Raw genomic sequence first — 14,616 nt, 5'->3', positions numbered from 1 at the left:
ATCATGAAAGGCTAACAATGGCTTTAGGTGTCTATTCTCTCATTAATGGTCCATTGCATGAGCTGAAGATGGGCATGATCAGGGCTGAAGATGGGCATGATCAGGGATGGATATCGAAGAGAAAATCCAAAAGACACTGGCTGGTTGAGAGTGCACAGGAGCAGCAATTTTATTAAAACATAAAATGGGACTTGAAGTTTTCCATTATGACTTCACTTTCTTAAGTGAGACAAAGTCACAAAGCCCATAACAATTATATAAATATTGAAAATGCACATAAATTGTGTTTTGACTGAAATGTTAAAAATAATTCAGGTTTTGTAGTTTAATTAAATGCTAAAATGTAACAATAAAAACAATGCCAGAAAACATTTAATAGTATATTAAATATTATCAAAACTAACAGGACTTTACGGTATTAAACTCCTTTGGGTAAGTATTGACTTTAAGGAAACTGGATCATTAAGATCAGATGAGTGACTCACCAATGAGAGCCAAACCATTTAAACTTACTAGGTTCAGTACATGTAGAAATGTCACTCCCCTGACTGTTTCTAAAAAAAAATTGTTGTAGAGCAGAAAACTTAAAAACAAGTGAAAAAAATTGCATGCAGAAATACCTTTATAAAGTGCATTAGTCAGAAAAAAACATGCTTTTAATATCTGAAAGGTGGTGTATAATGCATTTTTTAGCTTTCAGATGTTTTTTGTCAGTATTAAGAGATGGAAGACCACACAATTAATTAAAGAAAAATCATTGTTTGTTTCACAATCAGTATAATGCTTGAAAACAAAACTTGTTAATAATAGAATACATTTTAGTATTACATGTGTTATAATGAATTTCTAATCCACATATTTTGAACTTGGAATGTCTCAGTTTTGCAGCAAGTATAAATATTTATAACATTATAAGAGGTGATAAACAATTTGTCAGAGCCCTCATATTCTTAAAGTAGGAGATGCACATGCAATTTTGCAAAATTGTTATAAGGTCTGAAGGCTACTTTAGTGTTTCTAAAAATGTCACATATTGCTGACTTATTGATAGTATATATAGAAGAAACTGTAGACTGTTCTATGGTCCATGCGATAAAGTAACAGCTTGATCAGCTTGTTAATTATAATGAAAATAAGGTACTTCAGTATTATTCCTTGCTTGCGATATTAGCAGCAATAAACTCATATTCTTTCAAAAAACAGTATCATAAGGATGTAGTCCCTGTACTGTGTACAGTATCATAAGGATGTAGTCCATACACTGTGTACAGTATCATAAGAATGTAGTCTGTGTACTGTGTACAGTATCATAAGGATGTAGCCCCTGTACTGTATACAGTATTATAAGGATGTAGTCCGTGCACTGTGTACAGTATCATAAGGATGTAGTCCCTGTACTGTGTACAGCATCATAAGGCTGTAATCCCTGTACTGTGTACAGTATCATAAGGATGTAGTCCATACACTGTGTACAGTATCATAAGAATGTAGTCTGTGTACTGTGTACAGTATCATAAGGATGTAGCCCCTATACTGTATACAGTATTATAAGGATGTAGTCCATACACTGTGTACAGTATCATAAGAATGTAGTTTGTGTACTGTGTACAGTATCATAAGGATCTAGCCCCTGTACTGTATATAGTATTATAAGGATGTAGTCCGTGCACTGTGTACAGTATCATAAGGATGTAGTCCCTGTACTGTGTACAGTATTATAAGGATGTAGTCCATACACTGTGTACAGTATCATAAGAATGTAGTCTGTATACTGTGTACAGTATCATAAGGATCTAGCCCCTGTACTGTATACAGTATTATAAGGATGTAGTCCGTGCACTGTGTACAGTATAATAAGGATGTAGTCCCTGTACTGTGTACAGTATCATAAGGATGTAGTCCATGCACTGTGTACAGTATCATAAGAATGTAGTCTGTGTACTGTGTACAGTATCATAAGGATGTAGCCCCTGTACTGTATACAGTATTATAAGGATGTAGCCCCTGTACTGTATACAGTATTATAAGGATGTAGTCCATACACTGTGTACAGTATCATAAGAATGTAGTCTGTGTACTGTGTACAGTATCATAAGGATCTAGCCCCTGTACTGTATACAGTATTATAAGGATGTAGTCCGTGCACTGTGTACAGTATCATAAGGATGTAGTCCCTGTACTGTGTACAGTATCATAAGGATGTAGTCCATACACTGTGTACAGTATCATAAGAATGTAGTCTGTGTACTGTGTACAGTATCATAAGGATGTAGCCCCTGTACTGTATACAGTATTATAAGGATGTAGTCCATACACTGTGTACAGTATCATAAGAATGTAGTCTGTGTACTGTGTACAGTATCATAAGGATCTAGCCCCTGTACTGTATACAGTATTATAAGGATGTAGTCCGTGCACTGTGTACAGTATCATAAGGATGTAGTCCCTGTACTGTGTACAGTATCATAAGGATGTAGTCCATACACTGTGTACAGTATCATAAGAATGTAGTTTGTGTACTGTGTACAGTATCATAAGGATGTAGTCCATACACTGTGTACAGTATCATAAGAATGTAGTCTGTGTACTGTGTACAGTATCATAAGGATGTAGTCTGTGTACTGTGTACAGTATCATAAGGATGTAGCCCCTGTATTGTATACAGTATTATAAGGATGTAGTCCATACACTGTGTACAGTATCATAAGAATGTAGTCTGTGTACTGTGTACAGTATCATAAGGATCTAGCCCCTGTACTTTATACAGTATTATAAGGATGTAGTCCGTGCACTGTGTACAGTATCATAAGGATGTAGTCCCTGTACTGTGTACAGTATCATAAGGATGTAGTCCATACACTGTGTACAGTATCATAAGAATGTAGTCTGTGTACTGTGTACAGTATCATAAGGATATAGCCCCTGTACTGTATACAGTATTATAAGGATGTAGTCCGTGCACTGTGTACAGTATCATAAGGATGTAGTCCCTGTACTGTGTACAGTATCATAAGGATATAGTCCATGTACTGCATATGGTATCATAAGGATGTTGTCCCTGTACTATGTACAGTATCATAAGGATGTAGTCCATACACTGTGTACAGTATCATAAGGATGTAGTCCATGTACTGTGCACAGTATCGTAAGGATGTAGTCTATGTACTGTGTACACTATTGTAAGGATGTAGTCCATGTATTGTGTACAGTATCATAAGGCTGTAGTCCCTGTACTGTGTACAGTATTGTAAGGATGTAGTCCATGTACTGTGTACAGTATCATAAGGATGTAGTCCATGTACTGTGTACAGTATCGTAAGGATGTAGTCCATGTACTGTGTACAGTATCGTAAGGATGTAGTCTGTGTACTGCATACAGTGTCATAAGGATGCAGTCCATGTACTGTGTACAGTATCATAAGGATGTAGTCCATGTACTGTAAGGATGTAGTTCATGTACTGTGTACAGTATCGTAAGGATTTAGTCTGTGTACACTAATAGCAATAAAACACTTTCTCAGTCAGTTTAAAAGTTACATCTGTGATGGTAGGTATTTGTTTTCTTACAAAGTTTAAATCACCAGTACCAGCTAAATTCACTTTCTGTACAACTGTTCATTACACTGGATATAGACTAAGTATTTATGTTTAATAAATATAATAAGAAAGTTAAACTCTGTAGCTGTGACAGAAATTCTAAAATAGTTTTGTGTGTTATTTATTTATTAATGTATTAATTAATTAATTAATTAATTAATTAATTAATTAATTAATTAATGTATGTTTTGCTGACTGGGTTAACCCTGCTGGGCAATGCCCATGTTTACAGGAGAACTGAGCAGGGACACCTGCCCCAACCTAACAATTAAAAGATGAACACAATAAAAATATACAAAAATCTAACAAAAATTATACTTTTAGACAAAGCAAAATAAAGAATTCTATAAGTTTATATAATGTGTTATTTATGGTGGAGCAAAAACAGGGTGACGTCTAATATGGTATTAGAAATCATTCATTTAAAACACAAATCCTTGAAAGAGTAGAAAACACAATTTTTGAAGTAGAAGGAGACTACTGAGCCTATTCACCTATAAAAGTAAAACTCAGAAAAATGATGAAAAAGTGTAATACTTTAAATAAAATTACCGTTGTAATAAAAACAGTAATTGTATTATAAGACATATCAAGTAAGATATGGATGTAAATGCATATGCTGGAGAGAAGTAAAAAGCAGTAGAGTATATACATTATACCAGAGAGGAGACGCAGATGATAAAATATCAAGAGTGATGGACAAGATTCAACAACAACTTGGTGCAGTGTGTGTATGTGCTATACTTAGAGGACAGGAGACCGAGGAGCAGGAGGAGGAAGGGAGGGTTTAAGATAAGGAAGGGTGAATCTTAAAAGTCTACATCTGAAAAATGACAGCCAGCACATTGCACAGAGGACTGATGAGTAATGGATGCACTATCAATTAAGCAAAATGTGTACAGGATCACCAAATAAGCACCACATTTGAGTGATGACTTATTCCTACTGTAGATGATTTGACAAGCTGTCATGTCCAGGTAGTTGATATTAGCAAATGGTTTATCTACTAATAGAATTAATGTGGGAGTGTGTGTGTTTGTGTTTGTGTGTCGACAAATGTGTACTTGCTGTCCAGCTCACAAGATAAAACGAGATTTATAGGAGTGTGGGACACATCTTAATCTCAGGAATCCATATTAAATCCCAGACCAATATCAGAATAACTTGTGTTTGAAATGATGGGTATTTGTATATGTCTATGACATTCCATATTTAAAAATCATGCTATTAATTTATTTGAATGTGTAGCGATTTTCCTAACTACAGCTGTGCAGTACTGCTTACACTGCTAAAAGCATAAGTCTGCAGTCTTAATTTATTTTATTATTAGGCCTATAAGGCACAAGTACATTTTTCTAGAGGCAACCCAGAACCACTGAGTGCTGAAACAAGTTGCTCACAGTCAGATAGTTTTGTACATTGAGAATGAAAGAGCCAAACGAAGAACTTAATGTTGTACCTACTTAGCAATTGTTAAACCTCCCAGTCTATTGTTTTATATCACTCAATCAGAAGTTTGAGAAGAGATTCCTCCCCATTTCTCAAAAATAGAATGAATAAATTGCATAATTCTGGTTGTATGTGTGGTCTATAATAATATTCATTTGTTTGTCTTCTTACCTTGATTCCACGTTGCCATGTGGTAGTATGTGACACAAAGTCACTGACCACAAAAGCAACAAGGTAGCTGCTCATCTTCACACTGTCCATGAAATTGTCTTCAACACATCCATCAAATCTTGTGACAGAATTTTTCTGTGACAATCAAAGAAAAACATACAATAAGAAATGTATAAATTCAGATTTTACAATTAAGTTTTTTTCAATATTAATCTTTAAATGAATGAATCAGTTTACAATAAGCTTCAAAATGCTTGGATTGGTGCAATTTAATAGTATAATAGTTTTCAAATGTCTCAGTTGATGCTCATAAAAATTCACACATTTTTCACTCTTCTTCTGCCAGCACACAGTAACCACAGAATTAAGAATGTGCATGTGTTTGTGTGTGTGTGTGTGTGTGTGTGTGTGTGTGTGTGCGTGCGCATGTGCGCGTGTGTGTGTGTTGGGGGGAAGATTGCAGTTGAATTGATTTTTACTTCCCTACCTATAGCCTTAGGAACTTTCATTGTAAACTTGACGATACCTTGTCGAAACACTTCTTAAATATAATCTGCATTGGTATAATACCTGTTTCCACCAGCTCCTTTGGTTTCCTTTAACACACTCGTACCTTTCTCATTCATATACTGTGACAAGCATATATATTTTTTATTTGAATATATCTCCTTTGGCATTCATTAAGCAAGCAATAATGTCCAACAAAGTGCATGTTATGAGGGAAATAATGACCCACCCAGAGGAGTTATGGAAGGTACATTATTTCCTTCAGAAAATACACTATGAAGGGTATTACTGCACTTAGATACTGTGTTTTCAGTTGAATTATGTCTTGTTTATTAGTATATACTTTTTATATATATTTTTGGTATAAAATAGCACCCCTGTCTAATGTTTCAAACTTGCTATGGCATAAGTAACTGCTCCTGGAGGAAGTATTTTGCATCCATAATATAAGTTTTATAAGCATTTAATGCAGATAGCTGTCTTCTTGAATGATTATATTTTGGATGTTTCATTGTGATCAAATGAATGAAAAAAATTATATTTTGTAGGGTGTTGCATGCCTCTTAAGTGCCACTAATTTTGCCCTCTCCCTTGAAAATTTTGATTTTCAGGTAAATCACTAAGATTATTGTAAATTAATGAAGCCAGACATTATAGCTTCATACTTATTGTTCAGAAAATGCAGCTACTGCATCTAAGGACTGACCATTTTAGGTCTCCCCCACTTGAATTCTTGAGGGAAGATGTTGAGAGGTATGTTGTCAGCCACTTGTTCATGATCTCGCTAAGTCATTCACTCTGTTTCTCTCTTTCTGTCTCTCTGTCTCACTTTCACTGTCTTTCTTAGTCTGCATCTCTTACAAGTGCACACGTGCGCACGCGCCCACACACACACACACACACACACACACACACACACACACACACTTTACCTTTTTCTTTTATTTACATTTTTACATTCACTAAACAGCAAAGCAATGTTTAGTGAGTGCAAAAAATACTGGGCATTTTTTCATCCTATGCTTCATGGCATTTTACTATGCTGTGAAGTGGTGGACTTCTTTTTATTTATGTATTATTTATTATTTATATTTTTCTTCCAGGCTGTATCTGTACATTAATACCTTGTTGGAGAACATTCGGCAGTAGCTGATGACATACAAGTACCCCATATCTGCAGGCTCTTATTCCATAAACAACTGGATTACCATCCTGCAGGATCATTGCTCTGCCTCTAATGGGACTGACTAATTCAAATTAAAATATTTGTGTAGGCCCTTTAGCTACCAGCTGTTTAAGCTTTCAAAGCAATTTTATTGCTCTGAACTCCAGTGCCATTGCATTTCACTTTACAATAATTCTTTAACAGCAAACTTGCTTCCAATGAATTCAGAATAAAATTCATAGAAATTTCATGAGCCCTTTTCTTTTCTCGGGGGAGGGGGGGGTCAGCAGTACAGAATTTACTTTTGAAAACTTTGTTTCAAGTCTTTAGAAGATAAAACATAGCCCATGTATATCAACCCTGTAACTCTGATTTTACCCTTACTCTTTTTCCGCTTGAAATATTTTATCTAAGTCTTCAGAAACTCAATAATTTCTGCTTCATGTAGTTCCTTAAGCCAAAGAAAAATACAAACAAACTCAGCTTCGGAGTAGGACTGGAATGACACATTTTAAGTGTTGTTTAGCTGTTCTGTACAACGATAGCAAGTACACCAGTACCCTGCGCAAATGCACCTTTAGCCACCTTCAGCCAAACGAGTTAAAACATGAAATGATACTGGAGTCCGAACCAATTTAAGTGCACGATGACTTTTTTAATATAAAATTCCACAGACAAATCCACGTAACGTTAAGCGCTTTTCGTTCGGGTAATACCCAAACTTCTTCAGACATATTATTCATATTCCTGTTGCCCTTAAATAGTCCCCTCTTTATTCCTGTCCTATTAGGAAGAAGTAATCAACCACTTTTCACCCACAAGACCTGTTAATTTCCAAATGTATAAACCTAAATTTCTATTAACAACCAGTGTAAAAATTAATACATATAATGGTTAAAGTATACTTTTCTAACTTTCTGTTTTTACACTTTCCTTTGGTTTTTTTAAAACCAATAGCCATGTCAATCAGCGAACTCTTATTGTGGTGTTCTTATACAATTGGTCAGTGTGTATAAAAATCATTCAATATTATAAATAAGTATGGAAAAGTGTATAGTTAACCCAACTTTTCTTCCTTTGCACTTTAGTAATAGTAATTGTAATAATATACCTGAGTGCAAAAGTACGAAAAAGTCTTTCATTGAGGGTATTAAAGTTAGAAAGCCAACTGTTGTTGGTATTCTACTCTCTAAAGGGTCAATAGCTCCCCCTAGTGTCATAATGTGGTTTTTTTACCTAGTAACTTTTTACCTATTAACCCATAGCCACATTCTTATTTAATACTCATTCAAAATAAGAAGTAAGAAATGTTTTACTTTATACCTAACATTTTATTTGCGTGATATGCTTCAAGTGTGTTATATATGTTTATATGTATATATTTCACTAAATTAATACATATATTACGTATATCTACGTATCTGTGTGTACAAGTCAAGAAGATAGTAAATAACTCCATCCTAATCCAAAATAATATATATCAAAATAAAAATATATTTATTATTGTTAAAAAATGTGTTTAAAATACAAGTATATTATATGTGTCCTTTTAAAAAATTCATATTTGTTTATAAATAGGTTATTTGTAGAACTCTATTTTATATTCAGTTCTTTTCTTTTTTATATTTTTTATATATATATATATTTTATTTTTTATTTTTTATATATATGTTTATTTTTTAAAAAATGTATATAAATCAATATACTCTGTGTCCTTTTTAAAAAAATGCTATGTTTACCTATATAAACTTTTTAATTTTAAAATACATGCTATACTGCAAGCTTCATTTAATCCTGGTTCTGTATGTGCATTTAGTCTTAATTGCCAGTTCAGTTCATTCCTTTCTAATAATAATTTGACTAAACTATCATTGGCCCCCCATTTTCCTTCTATATTCTGCCTAGTCTGTGATATGACCCTAAATTTAAAGTAGTGGCCTTCTTTTTGTTCACAGTGGTTTGCTAGTGCATTGTTGGTATTTTTCTTGCTGATAGCATATACGTGTTCATAGATCCGGTCTTTGAGTCTACGGTCTGTCTTACCCACGTAAAATGCATTGCAAACTTGACATTCAGCTAGGTAAACCACACTTCTTGTGTTACAATTATAAGTGTATTGGGTAAAAAAAGTCTCACCTCTAATCTTAAATTTATTACTGTATATAATGTATTTACATTGGTTACAGTGGCCGCACTTACGGGTACCTCATTCCCCTTCCTTCCTCATTTTGTCCTGACCTTTTTCTAAAATTTGCTTTAAATTTTGTCTTCTTCTGAAACTAATGCACGGGTACTCCCCTATGCGGTCGAAAATTTCCTTATTTAGGGACAAATAAAACCAACATTTTCTAACCACTTGTTGTATGTCTTTAGCTACTGGGGTGTATGTTAGAGTAAAAAACATTAAGTATTTATTCTTCATGTTGTTTTCTTGTGGGGTTATGTCCACTCTTACATTGTTTACCCCCTCTTGTTTCCTTATTATGTTAACTCTATTGTCTATTCCCATGTTTTCTCTATTTTCCTCATTCAACAAGTGGAAACCCAAAATTGGTTTGTATGTACCTTCTGCTCTTTTCCTAATGACCTCCTCAAAGATTCCTTCTAAAAATCTAATAGGGTAACCTCTGTGTGAAAACATTTCAAACAGAAGTTTAGTCTCTTTCTCAAACTCCTCCTCGGTGGTTACCATCCTAGCTGCTCTCACTAGTTGGCCCTTAACCACCGATTTTTTCTGATGTATTGGGTGTTCACTAGTGAAGTGTAACAAAGAGTTTGAGAAAGTACTTTTCCTGTAAATCTTAGCAGTGTAAACCCTGTTAGTCTCATCTTTCTCAAGGTCAATATCTAAAAAATTAATCCTCTTCTACTGGTAATTTTGAGTAAATTTCAGAAAAGAGGTTGTCTGGTTAAAAAAGTCTACTAGTTCTTCGGCCGCTTGTTGGTCACCTTTTAACATCATAAAAATGTCATCTAAAAATCTCTTGTAAACTTTTGCTACTTTAAAGTATGGACTATTGAAAATGAGTCTGGTCTCCCAATATGCCATAACCAAGTTGGCAAAACTTGCACCCACTGGTGTCCCCATAGCTACCCCAATTTTTTGTAAATACAGTTTGTTGTTGAACGTTAGGTAGTTATTCTGTAAAATGATATCTAGCAATTGTTCGACCAGTGAAACCTCATTATCCAAATCCCCTTTAGATCTCATATGTTCTACAACCCATTCTACTCCTGTATTGTGAGGTATACTAGAATAGAGGTCACAGACATCAACTGTAAGGAAAGTATTGTCCTCCTCGAACTGTAATGTATTAATTTCCTCCAGGAAGGACCATGAATCTCTGCAAATTTGACTCTCACCTTTGACATATTTACCCAAAATTGAGTCAGCTAATTTCACACATGGGTAGGTAATTGATTGTCTACTGTCCACCAGTGCTCTAAATGGAGGGTCCTGTATACTTTTGTGGGTCTTAGGTATACCGAATAGTTGGGGTATCCTAGGTGCTAATAGAGCCAAATAGTGGGCCATTTGGCTGTCAATCAGCCCATCTATAAACAGGTCATCCAAAAACATTTTAATCCTGTTGTAAGCCCCATTCATCTCATTAATGCTTACCTCCTGGTAGGTGTCTTTCTCTAACAATAGAGACATTTTCCTAATATAATGGTCCCTGTACATGACTACTAAGCCTCCTCCCTTATCTGGTTTCATAGATCTAATAGGTAGTTTACAAAATGATGTTAACAGTTGTTTTTCTTTAGTTGTAATATTTCCCTCTTCTGTACGTTTGTTAAAAGAGTGGACTACTTCCCTCAATTCATTTTCACATAGCTGTTCAAACAACGCAATAATGGGGTGTATCGGTGGGTTGTAAGTGCTAGTCACTTTTAGTTCATTATTACTATAGGATGAATTACCTAGTAAAACGGTCAAGTTTAGTTTACGAGTAAATAATTTAAAGTCAGTTAAAAGTTCTGCTAGGTTGCATCTATCAGTTGGAATAAAGGTAAAACCCCTTGCCAGTAGTTCTACCAGTTCAGGTTCAAGGGTAAAGTCAGTGTAGTTAAAAATTGTAAAGTCTCCTTCTTTGTTAAAAAACAAATTAGGTGGTGTGAGTTCTAGTTCACATTGCTGCGGGTGTTGTATCTCCTTTGTGGTTGGAACTGAGGGTTCGGTGTCCAGTTGCTTACTGGACCCCCCCTCCCCTTGTAGTTTTTTGACTGTTGTTGTTGTTGGTTAAATCCATTTAAACCATCACCGTTATTCTGGTCAAAATTACTATTATATTTAGGGCATGCTCCCATGTAAACCGTATTTGTATTAGTCATCTCGTTCACCCCTAAAGGTTGGTCCTGGTCAATAAAGTTGGAACCATCAGTTCCTTCTGGGTTAATTACCGGCGTGTTCCTATCATTTACACGCCTGTTCATTATTTCTCCTTCATTACCTGTTTGATGGTAGCGCCCTCGTGTCGCCCTCTTCACATTGTTTTGGTACTGGGAACCAGGTGGTTTTCGATAAGCATAGCCATCTCTATATGCCTTTAGGTCTCTCTGAAGTTTTTCAACCTTCACTGTTCTAAGTTTCTCCAATTGATGGGCTATGGTGACAAAAGACCTATTAAAGTCATATTGGTACTGGGGGAATAATCTATCTGTTTTAATAACCCCTTCAAGTACTCTTGTTTCCTCAGTAACCTCTTCAATTGAGATTTCATAGTGTTTAACCATCACTGTTAGTAATTCTAACCCCTGTTTGTTGAACATATCTACAAGTTCCTTATGGAACTGGGAACCTTCAATTAGCCCAGTTGGATAAATACAATGTCTTAGACCCTTAGGAACCACTTTCTCCTTGATGCATTTGTTTAAATAGTTCACCTCTAACTGTAGTTTCTTGACTTTAAATAATTTTGAGTCAAACTGTTTCAATTTCTCTACTAAAAGTTCCTCACTTAAGTCATTGTTTGCAGTAGTGATATTTTCATTATACAGTCTTTTCAATTAACTACTATTCTTACTAAGTTTTTAAAAATTTCTCGTTTTAAGTTAAGTTCCACTCCAAAGGGTAACTAAAGTCCCCTTCAGCTCATCTAACCCCAAAATTGTAATTTTATTACAACTTCCTTATTAAAATAAAGTGGGTTTTCTTACTTTATCTGATCATATGTAGTCTCTTAACCAACAGCTATTAAAAAAATTACTGGTCCATAGTCACAATGATAAGTTTCAAAATACTTTCATCATCTGATAAAATGCTCTCAAACTCATATAAATTAATTAATTCTTTAATGATGGACCACAACTATCTCTTATCTAATGTTTGGTTGAATTATAATTCCCAATTGTCAGAATCTCAGAAAGTCCTGGCTATTAGACACACTAAGGAATTTATCCCTTTTAAAAAATTAGCATACACACAATTAATGATTAATAATGATGCCTACTTTACCCCAATCAAATTAAACAAATTTAACCCAAATAAGTCCCCTTCGTGTTCATGCTGTTCTCATCCCCAAGCAGAACTCCTTCATATTCTATGGTATTGTCATTTTTCTCACAGATTGTGGACATCTTTGAAAGTCAGACTGCAGAAAATGGGATATCAAAAATCCACGTTGACGGGAATTTGCTATTCTACATATTCCATTGATTCATCTTTCAAAAGTTGATATTCATGTTATCATTTTTATTTGCTCATTACTAAAACTTTATATAATACAAAATTGGATTGATCGTTCTAAATTAAAATGGGTTACTTTCCAGAAAATGGCTTTTAAATTTATTGATGCTCAAAGATACTTAAGTGGAAGTCCAAAAAAAAAAGCTATTAGAAAGGTTGTGTTAGAAAAGGTTCTAAACATATTAAATAGTTAATGTTAAATATTTTTTTTTTTTTTTTCTTTCTCTCAGGTTGCCTAACTTGTATATAGTGTATATATGGTGTATGTTTTATTTCTAAATAACTTATCAAAATCTCATGAAGGTTGTTATCACTAGATGAATTGTTATATGTTCATTTATGCCTTCTTGTTATGTATAATCTTTTAATTGTCTTGCTATTCATATAATTAATAAAAAAATTTTTGAGAAAAAAAAAAAGGAATATATCAGCATTCTTAATACACTGGTTTCAAACCATCTTGGAAGTGACTGAAACATAATCAGAAAAATTGAGAGGGTGTACAGATTTTTAATATAAAACTTACACAACCGTATGCAAGAGCTGATATTGCAAGATTTAATACCTTTTAGACAAGCAAGACATTATTAGGAAAACATGGTCAAAACATCATATTGTATACAAAGGAAGCACAATGAGATTTGACTATGACTACACTAGTGTACTACAATGCTCCTGTTTACCAAGGATAAGGGTCAGATATGTCCAATGGGCTTACCTGGTTAACAAATGAAAAAAAAATAGTTTTCAACAACAAAAAAAAATCTTTTACTTTAATAAAGTGATTAAAACTGAAAATATGACACATTCATTGACCTATCTAACAATACTGACACTTTTGTTAAATTACATAACTGTCATTTTAATATCAACTGAAACAATTACTTTTTGCAAAACATAACTTAGACAGAAAATGTGGAGTGATCTGCTCCATCCTCTTTTGGATTTTATGAGGAACAGACCTAATACAAGCATCTCAAGAAAAGAAGTAATCAAAAACATACAATTGGCATAGTGACTGTCATTTTACAAGCATATGATGAAACTTGATGTCCATACTACATTCATTTATGCTGCATCACATATTTTAAAAGCATTAGAATCTCCATTACTTGTTGTACCATAACATCTATATTTTAAGAGACATATAAATAATGAATGGTTCTAAACACCAATGATTTCTAAGAAAGGAATGCTTTCCACAGGTTTCAGTTAATTTAATCTTCACATAATGAGTGACTACCTGCAAGAAAAAATTGATAACAATGAAGTTATTTTTGTAGGTGCCTTGAAGAATTAATTCAAAGTGTTCATATTATAAGAGAATTTTCAACTAATGTCTTTTTATATGTTTCTTTTACTAATAGTCTCCACACATCTAAGTAGTAAAAAAGGAAATGGAGACTGAAATAAAAATAATATACCTTATGTGTAAAGTTCAAAAAAGTGAAAACTTTGAATATATATTTGCTATATTTGCACATCAGTCATGGGAATAAATCAGAGGAAACATCATATAAATACTAAACAATGATATATTTGTTTTTCATTCTTATTTCATTACTTTAGTGTGTTATTGCTATATTGCTATATAAAAAATTAAGATATGAGAATTACAGGAAGGTTATGGTTTGGTCTGTTACTTATTTTTAGACAGCACATAATACAAAACAAACTTATAATTAGTAACTGCTTATCTGAGCTTTCCTAGAAATCATTTTATTTAAAATGCTGAGGTAATAGTAAACTGAGCAAGCACTGTATGCAGGTTTATTAGTTGTCATCTTATACTAATAAACTGAGACCTAACTGAAATATATGAGTTTATATATATATATATATATATATATATATATATATATATATATATATATATTTGTCATTCTGGATGATACTAATGTTTAACAATGATTAAAAAAAAACTGTATCAACAAATTTGATTTAAGCATGGTTTTAATAGTAGGATTTTTAAAAATGATACTTTTTACAATTTAGGGAAAAATCACTTGTACAGAACTTTTAGCTTTGTTATTTTAAG

The 14,616-nt window shown here is 33.5% G+C and overlaps 1 protein-coding gene across 1 annotated transcript in view; it reads right to left on the bottom strand.

Moving 5' to 3' along the window:
• Positions 1-14,616, bottom strand: part of LOC122806900 (endoplasmic reticulum aminopeptidase 1-like) — a 447,374-nt gene that overhangs the window by 373,988 nt on the left and 58,770 nt on the right. The window contains exon 4 of the mRNA XM_044077704.1: positions 5,218-5,352. Coding sequence (XP_043933639.1) covers positions 5,218-5,352 — 135 coding nt within the window. The remainder of the gene's footprint in view (positions 1-5,217; positions 5,353-14,616) is intronic.

The sequence above is a fragment of the Protopterus annectens genome, chromosome 7.part0, assembly GCF_019279795.1.
Source record: "Protopterus annectens isolate FY-2018-M chromosome 7.part0, PAN1.0, whole genome shotgun sequence".
NCBI lineage: Eukaryota > Metazoa > Chordata > Ceratodontiformes > Protopteridae > Protopterus > Protopterus annectens.
The sequence above is the reverse complement of the archived record's forward strand: the minus strand, read 5'-3'. Positions and strand labels throughout refer to the sequence as shown.